The following is a 22,497-nucleotide window of genomic DNA, read 5'->3' as shown; positions in this document are numbered from 1 at the left end:
GTTAAAACCAGATTTTCTCATAATACAATTGAGGGAAGTATTTTAGTCAAAGAAAACTGCACTAGATGGATCACTGATCTGATTCAGTGTGGTAATTCCTATGTTACTATTCAATGGAACATCCAACGGGCCCTTGAATGTTTATTTCTTTAGAGTGCTCTAACCACTGGGCTATTACATACTCTGTGGTGAGGGCGCTCAGCCTATTCTGCTGAAGGTGTTCCACTGTGGATAAATAAAGAGTTATTTGTCGAGAGTGAGAATGACTCTGTAACCTAGGTGGAAGCCCTAACCACTAGGAGGTAGGCGATGCAGGGTCTCGTCCTCTTTCTCCAAAGACTTTAATTATTTAAAGTCTAGAACAGCTTCAACAGGAGAGACTGAGGGCAATCTACATCAAGATATCCCATAGCCCAGTGGTTAGAGCACTCTGAGAAGTGTGGGAGACACTGTTCAATCCCTTGTTCCCCTCACACAGAGGGGAGAATGGTCTCCCACATCCCAGGTAAGTGCTCTAACCACCGGGCTAAAACTTACAAGGCAGGCAGGGGCATTGCCTTCTCTGTGCACCACCTCTTCCTCTATTTTGCACTGAGTGAGGCAGGCACTTGGCTCATTCTCACAAAAACAACTTTGGCTGCTAAGCAACTTCACTCCAGGAGAAGGATTTGCAGTTGTAGATCATAGGTGCCCAAGTCTGGGTTGCAGCAAAGGCGCCTATCTCCATGAGAAGGGTAGGCATTTGGACACACTCTTCTCACTGGCATCTCCCACTGGCTATCTTAGCCAACTCCCCATCTAGTGTGTAGGCTTCTGTAGAGCACATTCCGAGGCACCTCTCTGCTCCATTTATCATATAGGGAGTCTAGCGCCTAACTCGGGATTTGTGGATCAGCGTTGTTCCTGAGATTGTCTGGGCGCCTAAATGTTGGTCACTGCAATGCTCTGCATCGCAACACAGATCCAGACCTTAGAGCTATTATGACCAACAAGAATTTCAGACTGAATTGAAGCCTCTGCCTATAACAGTTTCTGCATTAGCTCCATCTGTGAAACCGCCCACCCCTTCAGCAAAGCTATTTATCCAGCATACATAATGACGCACGTTATTTCCCAACATCTACTCATCTTTATGGTAAGAATGCAAAACACGCAAAGGGGACCAATTATGTTGCAGAAAGATATGCTATTTTAGAAAATGTGCTAGCTCTTCATCGCAACACAACAGTACAAATTGCACTCCCACAGGCCTTCAACAGATGGAAGGTGAGACAGTTTTATATGGATCATTTAATTCTCTGACTTTAACCCTGTCACTACTTCTGCATGCATTTCTAAGGTGCCATCAGTTTACCTGTACGTAGAGGTAATTCATTATACTCTTGCTATGTATGCATTGCACTGGCTGGGGCAGAAGAGAGTATGAGACTGGTGCCAAGGGGTTCGGTCAGATTGTTTTATTGTGGAAGGAAGAGATAAGATAGGGAAGAAGCAGAGGAAAATATAAAAGTTACCACAAAAGGAATTAAAAAAGGGGGATGGGGAAGAAGGGGTTGGAAGATGCTTAAGGATCACCTTCCTATTTCTCACTCAGCAGCATGGATGAAGATATTTATGCCCATAAGAGTCCCACCATCACACCAAGGAGACGACTGCTCTCCTAAAGTGTCACGCTTGGTACATTTTGGTTCAATGTCATTCTTGGTTGCTATACATTTAGACAGATGTTAAAAAATACTCTTTTAAAGAGACTCCAAAATCTCATCATTTAAATATGATTTTTGCTGGTACAAAACAGTGTTAGTCATCAAAAGGGCGATCGGATAAAAGAAGCTGCAAAAAAGTGCAAGAGATTGTTTTAAGGTTTGCTATTATTTATGCTCCCAAGTGTTTTTAGCACTATTTGGGCTCCAGTTCGTTTCTGTTCCTATCCATTCAGAGTGTTTACACTACAGAGGAGATTTTCAAGGGGCTGTTTAGGCACCAATTCACAGTGGGCCACTAACTGCTCTTTGTGTCTTTTAAAATCTCCTCCCACATCCCCCCGGATTAATGTAATTATTAGAAATGAGAGCCTGTAGAGCAACAAAATATGTTATAACCTTTAAAAATGCTGAGTTCTAAATCCACTATATTTGCACTCTAGAATTAAGTCACCTAACCCGTTCTAATTTAAACTGATCCATTACTTTATGTAGTAAACATGGTATGGTAAAGGTTGCAAGGATCCTTTATTTTATTAATTTAAAGCAGAATAACCAACATTTGCGTCATCATGCAATGGAAGTCTGAGCACCTACAGCAATTCATGCACTGGCACCTGTCTCAACCAACCACTGAAAGGACAGACAGAACTAGATTTTAAATGGAGGTGGCATTCAAATAAAGGAGGAATAGAATTGTTTGGGGATACTTTGGGATGATCTTCAAAGACAGGCAGTTAGCTGATAAGAGTAGTCTCTTGTACAGATTTACTATCTGGTGACAGCATGTTTACTGAATTATGATTATCTTTGAATTAAGACCTTGCTACTATATACATTGCTTATTTTTCCTCAGATTTCCAGGGGCTGATGACAATATAATTCTCCAGAAAGTTTGACTACTTTAACTACACCAATACTGATTGTGGTCTCTTTAATTACACCAATTAAAGTCACTTACTCCTGCCTTGATTTGTCTGCTGAACTAAATCAACCCTCATCATTGCCTCCTCAATGGGGAGGAAAGAGTGACAGGAATGGGAGAAGAGACATTAGCTTCCCTGGAACAAGCAAACCACCTCAGCCTGAGATACTCAAGTGTAATCTCCTTATAAATGGAGATTCTCTTCCTGTTTATGGATTCCTATTTGTTTCAGTCAGCTTCCAGGGTTTGTGATAGGAAGGGTGTTTTTAAATTGACAATATGCTGCATCATAAGAATACAATTCCCCAATTCTGCAAATACACTTGTGAATAACATTATATACATGAATAATCCCACTGAGTTCAGTGGGTCTATGCAGCTGTGTAAAGTTACTCATAACACAGTGTTGGCCCTGATTTTGCAAGCACTTAAAGAGCAAGGCCATATAGGCATGGAACACACATACACACTGCAATCTAAGATACTTATAGGAAAGCATGAATGGAGACTGTTTTAAGCACAAGAATTCCCAACACATTTTATTTACTTGTAGTCTGCCATTTTAAGAAATAACCAATAGAGCCCCAAATGAACCATTGTTGGTTAATACCAAATATTCAGAGATACTATTACTTCTCACTTGGCCCAACTGGAACATGGGGACTAAGGACCTCCCTCTTCCCACACAGCAAAACCTTTCCATCCCTTCATTCAGCTTCAGCTGTATTCAGTTTAGGCCTTGCCTTCACTAGGAACAAAGATGAGTTTTTAAACCCATGTTAGAACCATAGGTTGGACATAGCACTTTATATTTTAACACAAGTTAGCTGGTAGGGGTCAATTTTAAAGTATTAAAAACACACCTTTTTTACCTAGTGTGGACACACCTTTAATAAACTACAAATGTCTCTTGGTAATTCCTACTTCAGTGTCAATGGGAGAATATCCTTAAAGCAAGCAAAACCAGTTTATTTTGTGAACATGGGCACTCATCCTCTTGGAGCTTGGGCGTTTTAAAAAAGAAAATGGATGTGGAAAATCTTAGGGCCGCAGCAGGGGTCTGTGCCTAGACAAATTTAGGAACTCTAATTTGCTAAGAATTGTTAATGAATTTGTTACATAGAAGTTGCAAACTCACACTGAATAAGTTAGAGAGAACAAAACAATTTAGCTTATTCAGTCCCTCCTCCTGCCAAACAGGCCAGTTCCACCCATAACATCTATAATTCTCAGAGTGAAACAAACTCAATGTTCAGGGACTGTTGTGCATCTGAAGATAATTCAGACTGGCAGCTGGTTAAATCCTTAATAAAAAGTCAGGAGAACTATCTAATGCAAGAAGAAATGGGGGGTGGGAGGAGTAAGGGAAGTGTATGGCAAACCCTTCCCTCCAAAGGCCAAACGCCACTGTCTCTTTAAATGTGTGGAATGTTTCACCAATAACCTACCTGTTCCCCAGCAGTTCATGCCCCAGTGCGCTGGACAGCCCCCAACAAGCCCTGCCCCGCAAGCCTAGCGCCGATCAGGGCTCGCCGCTCTTATAACTTAGATAATATTTTTACTTCCCAGTCCAAGAGACACAGACAAAGTTTTCATCTCGAGGCCAAAAGACCAAAAACATCAAGACAGTTGATCATGGCCTTTGATAGGCCAAGAGACTACTGACACTTGATCCTAACCTGGGGCACTTTTCCCTACAAGGTTCGCTCTTCTCCCCCGGAGGGCTCGTTACACTGATCTCAGCGTGAAACGGGAGCAAGCAGAATAGCTGTAAACACTGAGATTAGAGGTGGGAGGAAAATCCCCCAACACAAACCAGCCCAGATTCGGACCAAGCATAGGGCTAATCTGATGGTCTCCCCCAGCTCCTCCGTCTCTGCCTCCACAATGGCAGGATCCATTTTCTCTTCCGATGTTTACTGGCGCTATCAGATCCTTCCCTAGATAAGGAGTCAGCTCCATTTAATGACCCGTCTCCAAGCAGCACCGCCCCATCGTACATTCTGAACCGGGGGGCGAGGTACACGCGGCTGATCCCCCCCCCCTGAAAACCGCCAAGTTACCATGGAGGTACCGAGAGATCCTGGAGTCAGAAGCAAAAGGCAATTTCCAGTCCGAGCCCGAGCTTCCCCCCCTTCCAACTTTCTCCACGAAACTCCCTCTGGCCTGGCTCTGCCCACGCTTGGCCCCAGCCCATGTTGGGGCCAACGAGTCACATTCGCTGATCGCGGCGCCCCCGAGACTGAACAATACGGGATGGGAGCAGAGTCCAGCCCCAGCGCCAGCCCCACGTGTCCCCCTTACCTCCCCCCCCCCGGCACTGCCCGCCCACGCACCCCCCGAGTCCGCCTCCCCCCCGCGCGCTCTTTCCGGCCGGGACCCCGGACTCACCGGCATCATCTTGGAGCCGAACCGCATGGAGGCGGATGGTGCCGGGTCGCCCCGCCCGAGACCGAGGAGACCACTGGCCGGGGCCTGGGGAGGCGGAGCGGCCTGCGGTGCCCGCCGCAGCACACAGGGGGCCGGGCAGAGCTGGGAACCTGTTGCGAAGAGGAGCCCGGCCTGCGCCGCACTCTGCCGGATCCCCGCCGGGCCCTGGCGTCCGCCCCCGCTCAGCCCCAGCGCCGCCGCTTTGTCTCCTCGGCGACCCGCTCTCCCCGCCGCCGCCGCCGCCCCCGGCTCCACTCTCCGAAACTAACCCCAAAGCCCAGCGATTGGCGAGGAGGAGCCGACAGCCCCAACCCCGCCCGGATCCTACCCCCAGGAGGGGCTGGCACAGGGAGGGTCAGCTCCCTCCTAAGCCCTGCCCTTCCCCTCCCCTAGCACGCTAGACAGCGGCGGGCTTTGCCTTGTGTGGGACAGGAGGGAAGCTGCCCGAGACCGCCTTTTATGCGGCTCATCCCCCTCCCTCACAGAGACCCCCCGCCCTTGAGGGCTCATCCCCCCTCTAATGGGGCGTCCCTTCCTGCTGGCTCATCCCGCCCCCTCCTCCAACTCTCTGGGCCCCATTCCACCCCCCTCTTTGCTGAAGCTCGCTCAGTCTCTGGACATCTCTGCGCCACCCTCCCTGACTGTCCTTCGCCATGACCAGATGGACATTTTCATTATAATTCACTCCGTCCCTCGTTAAAATCAGAAATCGCTCAGACAGATTTGGATTTCACACGCAGTTGCTGAACCAGCCCTGCCTTGCTGACGTACTCCTGTGGCTCTTGAGGGCACCTGCAGAGAGGATAAGTTTTACCTTTGGCATAATCACTTTCTCACTTCTCGTATTTTGATTTCTGATGAAGTGAGCTGTAGCTCACGAAAGCTCATGCTCAAATAAATTGGTTAGTCTCTAAGGTGCCACAAGTACTCCTTTTCTTTTTGCGTATTTTGAGTGTGCCCATTCCTATGTATATACATGACAATGGATTCCCCACCCCTAAGGTATCTATTAATTGAATTCAAACCCTGCCCTGGGGGCAAGAACTGGAAAGTCGGTACTTACTATTCACCCCCTTATCTCTGTGATCGCACAATCTATTCACTCTATTCAGCCATGATCACTTTCAGAACCCCTGCTTAAATGAACTAAAAGATACCCGTAAATGCATCTAGCTAGATGTTCCCCTGATTTTAAGGATCGTTGGAGGGCAAAGTGCAAGATTATCTCCAGTGCAGGGATTCCCACAGCCCCACTGACTTCCAGGGGTCTCCACTTTTGCAGAGGCCAAGGCTTAAAAACATCTTTATTAAAGGGATATGGCAAGATGATAAAATTAAAATCCTCATACTGTTAACAGCAATGCCTTAGGTTATTAAATTACAGTAACACCTGTAAGTCCCAACTGAGACAGGGCCAAGTTGTTATAGGCACTGTACAAACCCACAACAGCGGACAGTCCCTCCCCTAAAAATCTTATAATCTAAACAGACAAGACATATAGGTGAAAGGGAAAACAGAGGTGAAGTGACCAGCCCAAAGTCACAGAGCACTTCAGCAGCAGAGCCAGAACTCAGGTTTCAGAGTACCAGCCGTGTTAGTCTGTATTCGCAAAAAGAAAAGGAGGACTTGTGGCACCTTAGAGACTAACCAATTTATTTGAGCATAAGCTTTCGTGAACTACAGCTCACTTCATCGAGCCAGAACTGGATCCCTTATCTCCTGACTTTATTTTGCAGTGTCTTACCTCCTAGACCATGCTGCCTCCTATCTATGCTCTCCTTTTACTTTTTTCATATTACTCACTTTGGCTAGTGATATTAAAATGGTTAATTTTACCTTTGTTTCTAGTTACTTTTACTTTCCAATTCTATTCTGTTATGTCTAAGTTCAAAACCTTGCAGGGCAATGTTTAAATATAAAAACAAACAAAAAGAAACCATATCTTTCCATGTTTTTTTTATCATTTATTTTCTTTACAAAATCAAAGGCCCTACCTTGCAAATTGTACTATGAGTACAAGAGTCCACCTACACAGAAAGAAAAGGAGTACTTGTGGCACCTTAGAGACTAACCAATTTATTTGAGCATGAGCTTTCGTGAGCTACAGCTCACTTCATCAGATGCATACCGTGGAAACTGCAGCAGACTTTATATATACACAGAGAATATGAAACAATACCTCCTCCCACCCCACTGTCCACTTATCTATTATAAGCTATTACCAGCAGGACAGTGGGGTGGGAGGAGGTATTGTTTCATATTCTCTGTGTATATATAAAGTCTGCTGCAGTTTCCACGGTATGCATCTGATGAAGTGAGCTGTAGCTCACGAAAGCTCATGCTCAAATAAATTGGTTAGTCTCTAAGGTGCCACAAGTACTCCTTTTCTTTTTGCGAATACAGACTAACACGGCTGTTACTCTGACACCTACACAGAGCAGCTTGAAGGATGGGGTATAAATTACTGGCCTAAATCATTTGGTAGTGTAACTTTAAAGATCAAGAAAAAGGCTGGAAATTGAAGGTGTGGTAAGTCAGTCACCCTTTAGGACTCTGCAGAAAATGCTGGTCTTCATACCCATTATTTCTAGAAATTAAACATTTTTAATAATTTTAGACAGGAATCCCCAAATGCAAGGAGAATAACAATAATACTCAGCATATATATACCAGTTTCACGTTCAAAGTGGTGTAGAAAATTTAACCATATTATTAGAGCATTAATCCTCATAACCTGCCTGTGAGGTAATGAAGCGTTTTTATTCCTGTATTACAGATAAAGAAACTGACATAGAGTTTACATTTTATTTTTTAATTAATTTTTTAAAATTACAGTTTTCTAAAAGCACCCTTTATACATATGTATGTAATATAAATTATGTCCTGGAAATCATATCCACATAACAAGTCATGGCAGAGCTGGAATTAGTTTTCAGGAACTCTTGACTCTAGTCCCAGCTCTGTGCTCAGTCCATTAAAATATGCTGTCTCTGTAGAAAAAAACCACATAGGACGGAAAAGGGAACATAACACAGAAGAAGGCAGGACAGTTCACAGGGTGCTGAAGGGAAGAGAAAAGACAAAAATTTAGAAACTAAGAAACTTGGTCCTGATTTTTTTTACATCTGCACAGGAGGAGGAAGTGTCCTGGCATATAGCAGGAAATTAATTGAACATATGGAAAGCTGCTCCGTTCTGCTGATTCTGTCATCTTCTCTAGGGCAGCCAGCTTGCTGCTGCGTCAAGCACTTTACACACAGTGACACGCAGGCATTACACATCTGCAGGATCATCTTGGCAAACAGAGAGACGCACAAATATTTGTCCTTAAGAGTCAGTAGATTTCAAAGGTGGTGAAAAAGCTCATATAAAAATGTTTCCTAAATGAACAGTCATCTGAAGGGTGAAGGTGACTCTGGGACACACATCTTTCCACAATCCCTTAATAGTCAAATATTCCCTTACCATGTGTTTGTTATTATAGATGACTGTACTACTCCAATGCATTTTTCATGGCACTAAAGACTGCCTCTGTGGAAGACATAGGAGAGGTGTACAGGCTTTATCACCCATCTGAAATCATCCTTTCAGACAGGGTTAGTGCTCTGTTTGTAGCAATAGTAAGTAAAAGTTCAGAGGCGAGTTAGAAAATAAATTGCCAACTTTATTTAATTAGAGCTTAGCTAAAGTGTGTGTATGAGGAAGGTGGAGAAAAGTTGAGGCTTCCAGAGAACTCCAGCCTATTAACCCTCTAGTAGGGCATTGAGTGGCAACAGATCCAACCAATGAAACACAAATTTTGAGCATTACATCATCTACTCAGACTCTCACTGGACATACCAGGAGGACATGACACTGTTTCTTAGCAACTTCTTGGAGCTGCTGAAAGCTGGCATTAACCTTTTCATGGGTGTTAGTTACCACACTCCTCCCAGTTGTCTGATCAATTCTAGCCTATTTTTAAAATAATACAATAAATAATAAAATAAAACGTTCTTGCCACAGATTTAGTCTATGTAGAGGCTTCCTAGTTCATTGAGTTCTGATTGATAGATTAGCCCTATTATCAACAAGCCTGAACAATCCTTTGATTTTTTTTTGGTTCAGTAACAATGCATACATTTTTCTGTGATTATGGGGAAGATTCAGCATATCTCAATTTAGAAAACTGTGGCTTCCTAGGACTTCATAGCTGTACACATCACCACTCAAAACTTCATGAAAACAGATCATCTTGCTCCAAAAGAATAAACTCTCTACCACTTGAGCTGCAGGATATTCTCCACTATCTTGTACTGTCAGTGTGGAGCATTGTGGGAAAGCTCCTGAAAGCCACTAACAGTCAGCATAAACAACACAAGTGTCTGCACTGACACTGCAACCACCTAACTACATCAACCTTGACGCTATGCCGCTCATGGAGGTGGAGTTATTAAGTCAGTGTAGCTGGGCAGTTACAAAATTTAAATGTAGAACACTTCCATAGTTAGGTCAACGTAACCTGCCTTGTGTCAACCTAACTCTAGTGTAGCCCAGACCTGATTTTTATCTTTTCTACACACAACTAAAGCCCCCCTGCTAAGGAGTTGGAGTCCTCATCAAGCATCATTTGTTTCAGGTTTAGTCCAGGCTGTGTGACTCATATGCCACCTAGCAATTCCTTTTAGATCAGGGTCCCCACTACAACAGAAGAGGGCATTATTAACCAACTTTGCAGGCAACAGACTAGACACGCATGAAATGAATTGTCCACAACAATATATGAATTCCAGGAAAGATTTGATAGCTATAAGAAAAGGAGTACTTGTGGCACCTTAGAGACTAACCAATTTATTTGAGCATAAGCTTTCGTGAGCTACAGCTCACTTCATCGGATGCATACTGTGGAAACTGCAGAAGACATATACACAGAGACCATGAAACAATACCTCCTCCCACCCCACTCTCCTACAGACTAACACGGCTGTTACTCTGAAACCTTTGATAGCTATGGAGCAGATCACTCCCTCCTTCAGAGAGCCCAGTGGAAGGGGGCTGAAAACTCTGCAAGGTTCATCTCACAGAGTTTTCAAGAAATTGTCCCCCAGTGGGAAGGAGTCTGTGGGCTGCAGAATCGACAGGGTGGCAAAGCCTCCTCATCCAGCATATCCAGGGGTTCCATGAAGAAGAGAAGGTTAGATCCATGGAAGTTGGAGCCGTCCTGTCTATGCAACTGCCTCTTTGTGATGCTTCTCTGGCCCCACTTCTGGCAGCATAGCTCTAGAAAGAGCCATGGTTCAATTGTCTGTGTCCCTATGCAGCTACTCAGAAGCAGTAAGGGAAGGGATCCTGTAGAAGTTAATGCTTCTGGAATAGCTTGTATAGAATCCAAAGGAGGGGTGACAATGCAGAAACGCCATCCCTATTCTCTTTATGCTTTTAGGAGGAATCCACTTGATATCAACCCTATTCACTTACATAAGCAGAAGGGTGATCTGGGCTGCTAGTGGGCATCAGTTGTAACAGTAGCCGCCGGAGTCAATGGAGTGCTATATGATAGGGGCCTAATCTTTTGTTGCCCTGACCCATACAATACGGGTCCAAGAAATAAAAATCAGTTTCTTACCAGCACTCCTGCCTTTCACACCTTTGCCACACCTGTGACAACTCTATAGTTTCTGTTATTGAATGCATTCCTTCAGCATCAGATCAGTAAAGTCTCATCTTCAGATCTGTAAATTCTACATCTTCTCATCCTGCAACCTGTCAAATACTGAGTCCAAGTTGCTCAAGTGCATCTCTGCAGCTTCTCTCCACAGCTCTTCTAATCCTTTGCTGTATCTTGTCCATAAAGTGTTGAAAAATCACTGCTAGGCTTGCCAGCTGGTTATACTGGGAGATAACCTCTTTAATGGCAATATGCTGAGTCTGATTCTTATGTCTCTTAGAAGAGAGTAAATAAGGAGTTAGTCTGTTCAAATGAATGGAATAATATCATGTAAAATTAGTACAGCAGATTCAGGCCTGGTGTTTTACATTTACTATCCAGCGCCACCTGTTGTTAAGTCTGTGTCAAGTCTAATATGGTGAACTTGCTTCCAATTTTTCCTGGTGGCTGAGGGTACAGAGAGCCAGGAGAGGGATGGAGGGTAGGGGGAAAGGGTTGCTGGAAGGAGAATGGTGGGAGGAGGGCTCAGTTAAACTCAAGAGGCTTGAGGCACAGCATTCCAAGGGTGCAAAAGTCAAAACACGCATGTATCCCTTTGTCTCCTTTTTCTCTGTTTGCCATGTCTGTAGGTGCCATTTTCACTTTCTTTGCAAACAGGTGAATTAAGAGATTTCACTGAACCACTGGAAAAAGAAAACCTGTATAATCCACACTGCTCTCACCCAGCTTCACTAAGCCACCAGCTGATCTCTAGTGCTTCTTACAGGTATTTTTAATTTATTATTTATATGCTCAATTTTTGGTATCCAGATTATTTTAGAAAATAAATAGTGATACTTGGCCAGATCATCCTCCTTCCATAGAAGCTGTGGGAGGGACAAGATGCAGGGAGATTCTGTTTTTTTGATTGTGGCAGCAGAGTTTGCCCCTCAGAAGTTAAGAGGAAGGAGTTTACTGACTCCAGAATCTTCACCTTTCTGAGATCCATTTAGATCCCAGGAGATGGGCTAGGGGCCAGGGTCAGCCACAAAGCACTGTCTCTGCACCAGCTCTGGAGCCCCATGCTACCCATCTGGTTACTTTTTGGAGCCAGATTCCTCTGGCCTCCACCACCCCTAGAACCCTTCCTCAAGTGGCATGCCTTGAACTGTATTAAATGGACCCCATTGTCAATAGGATGAATCTAGCATATCCAATTCCTACCTCCTGCCCTCTACATATGGGGATCCCAGGCAGTGTGAAGTACTCTCCATTGGGTCTAAGGAGTATTATAGAGGTGACTGTTTAATTCCATACCTGTGCTGGTTGAATTGGAAGATCCACTCTGTGGGACAACTGAACCTACTCTCCTCAGCTGTAGTGCACTTTCTATTGCTCAACGCATCAGTAAATACCTCATGAAGAATCTATCAGTTATTGTGCTTTTGGTTGGATGGTTTGGTTTTGTTGAAGGATTTATTGGATGACCATTTGAAGCACTCCTGTGTGGTGTGTCATAAATACCCACTTGAGATAAAAACAGGAATAGCTGTGCTGAAGATTATGCTGAACGAAAATCCAGACAGAAAATAGAACTCTATGTGACATTCTCACCCCAAACCAAACAAAAACTGTTTTTCTCAGCAATAGGAATGGCCAGATCACACAATGTTATCACACCTGAAAGAGCAAAGGCTTGTCTTGTATTTTGTATTGTCATTTGCACCTGTACAAAGTGGGTATAAAATGCTACCAATCTGATCTGGTATCACAATAGACCCACTTAGCACTTATGTGAATGGCTACACCACAAAGCAGCATTTGATTCTTTGGATCTTTAATCGGAAAAGTAAGTAGCAGTACATTAGACTGGAGAACTTTAGAAACCATTTATCTCATAACCTAGAAGATTATCTTCTGTAAAGTGCCATGTGCTTCCATGGTGCAATACACAAATGTCAAATCATAATAACAACAGTGACTAAGCTAATAGCTATTTACAAGTGAAGAGCCAGCAGCACCCAGAAACTACTGTAGAAATTGTATAGAGCTAGGCTGTAATATATTCTGCTCTTGGTTTGAGATTTCTGTGAAGATTTTAAATGGAGATTTCATAAATGCAGAGGATGAATTGTCAGTACCACTGCACACACACAGCATTCATAATGTATATAGTTTTTCACTTCTTCCAACCTAAAAAGAGATGAGTGAGCTTCCATGAACCAAAGTTTCTGCAAACACTCTCAAAGTATTTGTTAGATTAAAATCCTAGTTTTCTACCCGTAACTCTACTCTCTGTAATTTAAAGCCATGGCTTTTTTTCACAAGTAATTCAATATACAAATCAAACATTTTCCAAACTAAAGAATGCTTATGCTGTGTATTAAGGACAGAAGAAATAAATTTCCCCTACACCAGCCCTTCTTTCCCCACCCCCCCCAAAGTTGGTTTGACACAAATGGGTGCCCTGTATGTAGCATATATAGTGTATTTTTCCTCCCTCTCTCTGTTGCTTGCTTCTCAGTACTGAATTGTATTCACTGGACCAGATTAATTCTGGGGTCTATGCCAACTTTTCTCAGCACAGACCCTGGCAGAAGGCCCTGTGCAACAGAAAGTCTGTTTGGAGCAATTGAAGCAGTCCAAGGGAGCACAAAGTCCTTTCTGCCTGGAGGCACCATCTAGCCCCAGAAGTAGAGTTGACACTTGGCCAGTGAGGAGGAGTGGTTAGGCCAGCTGAGGAATGTGCTGAATGAGCATATCCCTTATTTAGCCTGTGACTGAAACTGCACAACCCCCAGCAAAAACCACAAGGTACTGATTGGACACAAACTGGTGCTCAATGTACACCCGAGCTGAGTATTCATGAGATGTGGCGAGCAACTTAATACTGAAACTTTATTCCTACCCCCCTACCTACTTCCTCTCTCCCATTCCAAGCACCAGCTACCTACCTTAACTCACATGAGCATTCCAATGAAGTCAAGAGAAGAAGGAGACAGGGAAATCTGTTGTTTCACAGCATACACACACAGAAGTTAGATAAAAACATAAAATACTCTTGCTGGAAGCTTGCAACAAACACTACTTTATTCTTTGTAACAGCCGTGTTAGTCTGTATTCGCAAAAAGAAAAGGAGTCCTTGTGGCACCTTAGAGACTAACCAATTTATTTGAGCATGAGCTTTCGTGAGCTACAGCTCACTTCATCATGATGAAGTGAGCTGTAGCTCACGAAAGCTCATGCTCAAATAAATTGGTTAGTCTCTAAGGTGCCACAAGGACTCCTTTTCTTTTTACTTTATTCTTAGAATTCAGAACAATAACAAATAAGAATCCAAAATCAGAGAGAGAGAAAGCAGGCTGCTCCCTAAAATGCAGAGGCACAGCTCACTCTGACCTTGTTTGTCACTCTAGGCTGGCTCGCTATGCACAGAGTGAATCTGATCACATGCTTCCCTACAGAGCCCTAGCAAAACCCCTGGGAATGTAAAGTGCTAGATCATAATTTTAACACAATTTTCAGAATACCACAAAATCAATGAGTTTTGTATGCAAAAGGAATGCAAGATCAGGCCCAAAATAGTTTTCTTAGGCCTGTACCACACTTAAAAATGAGATAATCGTCACTCAATGCTGTGAAAAATGTTGCATCGAGCACCAGTTAGGTCAGCCTAACCCTCAGTGTGGATGCAGCTTGGTTAATGGAAGAATTCTTCTGTTGACCTACCTACTGCTTCTCAGAGAGATGGATTAACTACACTGACAGAAAAAAACCTTCAGTTGATGTAGGAAGCATCTACATTAGGGTGCTACAGCAGCACAGCTGCAGTGCTGTACTGTGCCACTGTAGTGTAGACAAGGCCTTTAAAGGTCTGCAGGTTTGGGTCCTTAGGTTAATATATTCTCGTCAATTTACATATTCTCTTCATATATTTTCATATTGACATATCCTCCCAGTGCTCATCACCAAATGATATTCTGTTTTGGCTTCATGTTACAGCAACCTGCTACAAGATCAGGAATGGACTGTAATAATCCCAAACCCAGTGTGTAACTCTATTCTGGATGGCTCATACCTGCCTCTGACAGATGATTGATGGCCTGTCTTTTTCTTACACTTTGGCAACACTCAAACAGCTTGTCATGCCAATAAAGCCTGATTCAGCTGATGACCATCAAAGGCATTTCCTGTCTGTCCTTTTTAGGGCCAAATTCTTTTCTCAAATACATTAATATAAATTTAAAGTAACATGCTGAAGCCAAAGGAATTACTCAGGATTTACACCAGTGTAGCTGACAGAATTATTGGGCCCTTAATTAGGAAATCAGACAATCTTTTCCTGTTTTTGTGAACACTCTAAGAAAAGAGGTGGAGAGCGAGCAAAAGCCATGTAAGTTAATACCTCCTCATATTTCTCCTTCCTATTTCTGTAGATACTGCTTCACTGTTTTTCTGAGTCAATGCCTCTTTAGTTAATTGTACTTTTCCCAGCATACTGTAAGCACTAAATCTTTAGATCGTAAACCTTTCAGGGCAGGGATTGTTTCTTTTTTTGTGATCACACAGAGCCCAGCACAATAGGGCCTCAATCCCAATTGCACCCTTGGGTATTGCCATATTTACTACTATTAAACAAGTGATAACTTCCTCTGTTGCACAATATACACTGAACCCATCTCCTTCCACACACCAGACCTGTTCCTCAGCATTGGGCCTATCTGGAAATGAACTTGAATGGTTCAAAGGCCTTGGAGTGGCCCTCTACACAGAACTGGATTTCACACCTTTGTGAATAAAGGCATGTAGTTTCCCAAACTGACCATAAGGTGTCCCCACAAATCCACTCCAGTTAATATGTAACTTTAGGGTTGGACTGTTCAGTACTTGATGGCAGTAAGTTGGATTTGCAAGGAACATCCAGGGTGATGTGGGAAGTGGTGTTGGTGATTCTATAGATGACACTCCTCCATTGAATCAGTATCAAACCAATGGCCAGTTGGTTTTGGATCACTGTCTTGACCTTTCCGATGAGACATAAAAACAGTATCTGGGTAAATTCTCAGTTGGGTAATTGTGACCTATGCCCCTTAAACTCAGTTCTTATCTGTGGTCATTAGGTATTTCCTAAGTGTCTGGAGGCCTGCAGTTTTAATATTAACACTCCTTAGAGGAAAGGACCCTTTTGACCACAAATCCAGAGAAAGGTGGGCTCCAACAACCTTTTCTTCCTTACCTCATCTTGGAGGTTGAAGGTTTCTAGCCCCGCCCAGCGTAGTTTGCATCAATTTCTCAAATACCAATCTTAAACCACCTGAATTGTAGAAAAACAAAATTTGTTGAAAAAGAGAGAGAAAATCAGACTGAGCAAAAGAAACTGTTTGCATGACATGTCCAGCCTGAAGCTGCAGAAGCTAATTAAGATCAGTCCAATCCATGTTGTTTTAATTAAGAATCACAATCTTACATTTATAGAGAATGCATTTTCTCCTTCCCTGGCTAGTCTTTTTCTACCTGTTCTGTTCCAGTCTGAGACCCAGCCCTCCGGTCTCTGGGTGGGCATGATACATCTCCCACCTGTTTTGCAATTTTGCTTTCCCTTTCAGATTTCTTTGATGTTTCTGATCTATTATCATATGCAACACCAAACCCAAATGACATCTGTATTGATTAATTTATCTGTAATATAGCATTGCCTAAAGGCCTCTACCAGGTTGGGAACCTCTCGTACTGTGTGCTATACGGATACGGCTATCTAGTAAAAGAAGTCCCTGCCCCAAAGAACATACAATTTTAAAGACAAGCTACAACAGCTGGATGAAACAAAGCAGGGAGTGTGTGAGTAAGGACAAGGAAACAGTAACATGATGTTTTTGCATACACTACTTGTGTTTGGATCGTAGGTGTAACAAACAGATGAGGGGCAGTATTCTCAGTTTGCCATGTGCCTAGTCAGCTGGCATTGTTCTGTAGGCATGTTAATGGCTAGGCAGGTATACCTTGGTGTTCTGCAGAGCGAGGGTATTACTGCCTGTGTCTCATGCCATGGCCAGAGTCATTCACTATTGTATTCACTCCTTTGAATAAACAGTTTAGATTCCAAATTTTTTAATATGTATTTTACATCTTAGGACTTGTACACACCCAAATTTGCACCAGTTTAACTGAAACTGGTTTACTTAAACCAGTGAAAACCCCTATGTGAATATGTATTTTGGTATAAGAGTGGTTCATTTTGGTTCAATTTAAACCTGTTCCCAATTAAATTAATGTGAACCAACATAAGCCACTAAAAGTTTAAAAAAAACAAACCAAACACTATGCGTACAGAGGGTTGCACCAGTTTAATTAAGCTGGTGCAATTCTCAGTCTAGATAAACTTTTGCTTCCAAATAAGCATCTTATCTGCATACTTTTTCACATTAAACGTCTTGGCAGGAGGTGTCACCCTGAGGAGTTTAAAATGAAATGGACTGTACTATATTATATTTCTCTCCACACTAATTTTACTCTGTATCTACTCTATACTGCATACAAAAAACAATGTTAACAGCATGCTAGGGTTGCAAAGTCAAGCATTCAAAAATTAGGCAGCCAGGAGGAGCAATTATAGGAAAAGTTTGTTCAGCCCCTGCAGCCCTTGGTTGGAGCATGTTCAGTTGCTCTGAGGGGCTGGCACATGGGCAGTTCGGCTGGCATGGAGGGATGGTGCATGTTCAGGGCAGATGAAATTCTCAGAATTCCTCTGTCAAATTCTAACAAGGCTAAGTATGGATGAACTGAGATTTTTTCAGAGGTTTATAACTTGGCCAAATTTGGCAGATTTTCAAAGGGACAGCAAAAGCCACATCTCTGACACGAGGGCAGCTCCCCTGTCAAATTTCATGTCCCTACTCCCAAGTATGGAGGCACTGTAGTTTCTCAAAGAAACAACTGTAATTTTTTTTTTTTTTTTTTTAAAGAAAACAGCCTATTTTTCCTTACCTTCCTTCCTGGAAATGACTGAACCATTTTTGCTGAACGTTACCCAAAAAATTCAGTGTGACATAGACAACCATCATCATATTATGATGTTGCATTAGCCCTAAGGCTATTGCAAGACAGTTTTAATGTCCTGCAAGCTCTGTAAAAATCTAGACCGGTGACAGCTGTAGCAGGATACAGGAAATATATCCTGCATCAATTGTAAACACTGACTGCAAAAACTGCCGGTCTATGATTTGGGATGCACTAAAACCTTTATTACCTTACATGATACTTCTAGGAGTTACTGCTGGGGTGATGGGCTCCAGAGTCTCTTACTATGGGCTCAAATGGTAAGTCACTATTAAGGCTATATTGTGGATCATCTACAGATAAGGATGATGTATTTTTTTCAAGATTAAGCACTGGATCATTTACAAATTGACCATTCTAAAATATGATACAGAAAAAAGAAAACATCACAATGTGAATCAAAACTTAAGATTCAGCAGAGTCTGAGCTTTAACTCAGCAGACTAATTACTAATTATTTGCAAAACTATATCTTAAAAACAAACTTTTCAAGTTAAGCATTCAAAACAATTAAACACATTTATAACTAATGTAAACGGCTTTTTCTTCCTAATTTTGAAAATATTAATGAGCTGTCTGCCTGAACTATATGTGCAAAGTCACAAACCTATCGTGAATCCCCATAACTGGACTGAAACCACTAAAGGTTTGTCTTGGAAAGGCTGTCAGATCCTGAAATTATAGAGGAAAAAGGGAGGCCTTGTTCTAATATTGGCTTGTAGTTTTAGACATTAGTGGGGGAAAAACAATGCAAAATGCTTCCAAATATGTACATGGCATATAATGTTCTGCTCCCAAATAGGAAATATTCATTTCAGGACACATTTTTGGAATGCCATTATGATATATATAAAGGCTTTCCCATTGTTTCTCTGCTGCTCCCAAATTACTCCTTCCTTAGCTGAATAGTTCTTCCATTGAGAAAGGCAGGTTCCCAGGATTGTCTTTGAAAATCATAGGTTAATCCCCATCCCCTAATCATTTACCTTAGTAACCAACAAATAACTAGTTACTTTTTAATCGTAGCAGGGGAAATCCACAGGGATTTTAGGCAGCTAGAAAGTCATTAGTTACAACAAGAACCATCATGACATTTTCTAGGCCCAAAGAAAACTATATTCTAGGTGCTTTTATCCTAACCCATCCCTTTGGTGGCAGATTTTGCTGTAATTTCCATGAAATTTCATTAACTTCAGAGGTGTTACTTGTGACCAGAATTTGGTTTGTTCTGGCTATACTTTACCCTCTATATTCTCTGGATCCATAGGAGCGATCTGAGAACTGCTCTAATTTGGGACAGCTGGCTAAGGTCCCCAATCTACCATATACTCTAACCATTCCCTGTCCTCACCCAACCCACCTCTGCCCCACGGGCTGCGGAAAGGGTAACACCTAAACCAAATGAAAAACGAAGTTCCTTGGGTTCCTTGCTGAGGTACACTGACACCTCTGTTCCCTCACTTGTGGTGGTCTCCTTCTCCTGTGCTGTTACTACTATTCCTATGGAATTCAGGAGGTACTGTGGTACTCCTCAATTACTGCAGGCAGGCACCAGGAGCTCCTTTGTGGCTGCTAAAACAGCTCCTAGACCTGTTCCTTCTGAAACACACCCTTTGGTTCTTGCTGCTTCCACTCCGCAGAAACGGGGAAAGAACTCTGACCATGGTGGTGGCTCCTCTTGCTCCTGCCCCTCCCCAATTAGCCATTGGTACTGACAGGTTGGGGCAAGATGGTGATAGGCTCAGAAAGGTGCTCATACAACGTATGGGAACATGTTGCCAGCTGGGGACTTGTGAGTAACCTCCACTCCCTATGTGCTGCCTAAAGAGCACAAAGAATGGATAATGGCAGAGAACTCCCCCATAATATTGACTGTGGTTCACTGACCTTTTGGAAATAGGATTTGTTCCATGTATGACCTGAAAAGAGAGCTCTGTGTACCTCAAAAGTTTGTCTCTCTCACTAAAAGAAGTTGGTCCAATAAAAGATATTACCTCAGCCACCTGGTATGTCTAATATCCTGGAACCAACACAGCTACAACTGCACTATGTATTATTGTGATACAAGTAGTGACAATCAGAAGTGGTCACCCATTTGTTTTACATGCACACACAACCCCATCACCTATCTGTGATGGAGCAGCAGGAGGCTGGGGGACCCCATGGATGTTCAGTCTCTCCAATTTTTTGCAGGAGGCCTTGGGGCCAAAGACAAGGTGCCTGGACAGCTGGCAGCTCTGAGAGGTAGGGTGGTCCAACAGAGCCTCTTAGAGGAAGAGCCCTACAGAGGGAAGATGGGCACTTTCTTCAGAACCTGTGTGGGGCAATCCTGGAGCTGTCTCAAATGCCCCCCACCCCACCGCCTTCAACAAGGGCATGGTGGAGGGGCAGCCAGGGGTATTTCAGCCCACAAAAGCACGGTCTGCTGGCTGAGGGGTCTGTCCACAAAGCCATCCCTTTTGTTCTCCTTCCTTGCCCCCTAGCTCGCTGCCTGTGGGCCTCGCAATGTGAGCTCTTTGGGGACAGGCCCCCTCCTTCCTCGCCAGCGACACCCCGTAGAGCCAGCAGCTCCCGCGGGCTGAGGCGCCGGGCTGGATTTGCTGGCCCCAGAGGCTCAGCTCAGCGTAGATGACACCCCGCTTCCAGCCGCTCTCACTCACCTATTGCCACCCCCGCGGCACCTCCCCGCTGGGGGCAGGGGCTAGTCACAGAGTGGGGGCACACTGGGGTGCTCAGGGCGGCGGCCCCAGGCCGCTCCAGCGGCAGCACGGGGCCTGCAGGGGGATCAGGCCACTGGCGCCCAAGGGCCCGGGGGGGGTCACAACTGGGGAGGGGACGGGCCCAAAACGCCCCTGTGAGGGCACCCCAGGACACCCCCCGCGTCCCCTTAGCGGCGCCCAGGGCGGGCGGGGGGCGGAAGTGCTGTCACAGGAAGTCCCCCCTCCCGCAGCCGAGGACTGGAGGGGGACAGGGCCCAAGATGGCGGCGGTGGCGGAGGAGCGGCTCCTGTCGGAGGGGGAAGGAGGCGCCATGGGCTCGGCGCGCCTCTCCCCGCCTCCGGCCCCCCAGCTCCAGGGGGGCCAGGCGCTCTTGGAGCAGCTCCCTCAGAGCAACACGCTGGTGGGGCTGCCTATCGTGGCCATCGAGAGCATCCTCGGGTTCCTCTCCTACGACGAGACCAGCCAGCTCCGCCTGGTGAGGGGCCGGCCGGCGAGGGGGGGGGGGCTCCGTCAGGCGAAGGGGGCTGGGTCATCAGCTCCGCCTGGTGGGGGGCGAGGGGGGCTGGGAAGGGGAAGGGGGGAATATCAAGCCAGGGCCCGACTGAGCCCAGGGCCCTACTGCTGCCCGCCCCTGAGTCCGTCACGTCTGCCCCTGCTGCTGGGAGGCTTAGGGTGAAATACCCCCCCCCCCCGGGTTTTGTTTAATGCAATTACTCAGGTCTGTCAGGAGGGAAACGAGGTGGGCGGAAGGGGAGAGGGGCCCACTGTCACCATCTCTTGCAGTCTGATGTTGCCCGCTGGCCCGATCTTTCCTCAGTACTGTGCTGGAGTTGTGGAAAAGCCAGGCAATTCCCCCCACACTGTCTCCTGTTCAGTACCTTCTTAGTTGGGGGATGCATTTGTCCCTTTTTCTTTCCCACACACCCACCCCCCGAAAACCCAAACAAGAGCCTATGTGTTAAACGTTTTGGTGTATTTGCCTCGGGAGGCATGCTATTTGTCTGCGCATTGGTTTCTTTACTTAACTGGTACATCTATCTCCTTCATGTTTTTTAGAAATGGTAGCATTATGTTCCAAGACTGTTCCTCCTGTGAAATGCTTCCTTGTGGGTTTAGATTAGAGTCCGCATGTCTATTTATTATTTGTAGTACAGTAAGTGTATATGATATATAGAAAATGTATAGGAAGATAAGAACTTTGCTGCAAAGAGCTTAGGGCCAGATCCATTAAGGGACTTAGGCACCACACTGTTCAGCACTGCAGCATCTAATGTTTAGAAAATCACAGGAACACAAAGCCTGGGTTAGGTTCCTAGGCTCCCTGTAGAATGAATGGGGAGAGATAGGCACCTTAGAATGAGATCCACAAAACCAGAATGCTAGACCGGGAGATGTCTAAGATAGCCAATGGGAGATGCTGACTGCAGGGAAGTGCGTAGCTCTGCTAGCAACCTGGAGAAGAGGTTGTCCTGCTGCCTGAATTGCGTGTGGGGCCTGAAACTAAATGGCTTGGGGATGGGGACTTCCCGAATAGTTAGGGCACCCACACAGGGTCTGTGAGACTCCCAGTGCAAGTCCCCTCTGCTCCTGCTGGGGGAGAAAGGATTTGAACAGGGATCTGCCACCTCTCAGGTGAGCGGTCTAATCACTAGTTTATAGAGTGGTGGTGGGCAACCTGTGGCCCATCAGGGTAATCTGGTGGCAGGCCGTGAGACAGTTTATTTACATTGACCGTCCTCAGGCACGTCCACGGTTCGCTGTTCCCAGCCAATGGGAGCCGCAGGAAGCGGTGCGGGCCACAGGGATGTGCCTGCCACCGCTTCCCACAGCTCCCATTGACCAGGGATGGTGAACCACTGACCCCGGGAGCTGCAGACGGTCAATGTAAACAAACTGTCTTGCTGCCCACCAATGGATTACCCTGATGGGCTGCGTGCGGGCCGCAGGTTGCCCACCACTCCTATAAAGTCATTTTAACTCTTTCAATGGCCCAGTTAATATTTAATTATTCAATTGTTTTATTAAAGTGTAACAACT

At 44.6% G+C, this 22,497-nt stretch overlaps 2 protein-coding genes and 1 long non-coding RNA gene across 5 annotated transcripts in view; 1 reads left to right on the top strand and 2 right to left on the bottom strand.

Moving 5' to 3' along the window:
- TP53BP2 (tumor protein p53 binding protein 2) overlaps nucleotides 1-5,293 on the bottom strand; it is a 65,657-nt gene extending 60,364 nt beyond the window's left edge. The window contains exon 1 of the mRNA XM_077813703.1: nucleotides 5,020-5,293. Within this exon, the coding sequence (XP_077669829.1) occupies nucleotides 5,020-5,046 (27 nt within the window). The 5' untranslated portion in view covers nucleotides 5,047-5,293. The remainder of the gene's footprint in view (nucleotides 1-5,019) is intronic.
- A 2,245-nt stretch (nucleotides 5,294-7,538) lies between these two features.
- LOC144263079 (uncharacterized) lies at nucleotides 7,539-20,713 on the bottom strand. Of its 3 annotated transcripts, none has more exons than XR_013345712.1 (3): nucleotides 20,401-20,713; nucleotides 15,922-15,999; nucleotides 7,539-8,120 (listed from the first exon to the last, which is right to left on the bottom strand). It is a non-coding gene; the product is annotated as an uncharacterized LOC144263079 (long non-coding RNA). The 3 variants fall into 3 exon arrangements; XR_013345714.1 differs by lacking the exon at nucleotides 20,401-20,713 and adding an exon at nucleotides 19,628-20,383; XR_013345713.1 differs by lacking the exon at nucleotides 7,539-8,120 and adding an exon at nucleotides 13,962-15,708.
- The window catches only part of FBXO28 (F-box protein 28), a 29,792-nt gene continuing 27,999 nt past the window's right edge, over nucleotides 20,705-22,497 (top strand). Inside the window, exon 1 of the mRNA XM_077813701.1 lies at nucleotides 20,705-20,935. Coding sequence (XP_077669827.1) covers nucleotides 20,720-20,935 — 216 coding nt within the window. The 5' untranslated portion in view covers nucleotides 20,705-20,719. The remainder of the gene's footprint in view (nucleotides 20,936-22,497) is intronic.

This window comes from Eretmochelys imbricata, chromosome 3 (genome assembly GCF_965152235.1).
Source record: "Eretmochelys imbricata isolate rEreImb1 chromosome 3, rEreImb1.hap1, whole genome shotgun sequence".
NCBI classification, from domain to species: Eukaryota; Metazoa; Chordata; order Testudines; family Cheloniidae; genus Eretmochelys; species Eretmochelys imbricata.
Note: the sequence above shows the minus strand (reverse complement) of the source record. Positions and strands in the feature narration are given on the sequence as shown.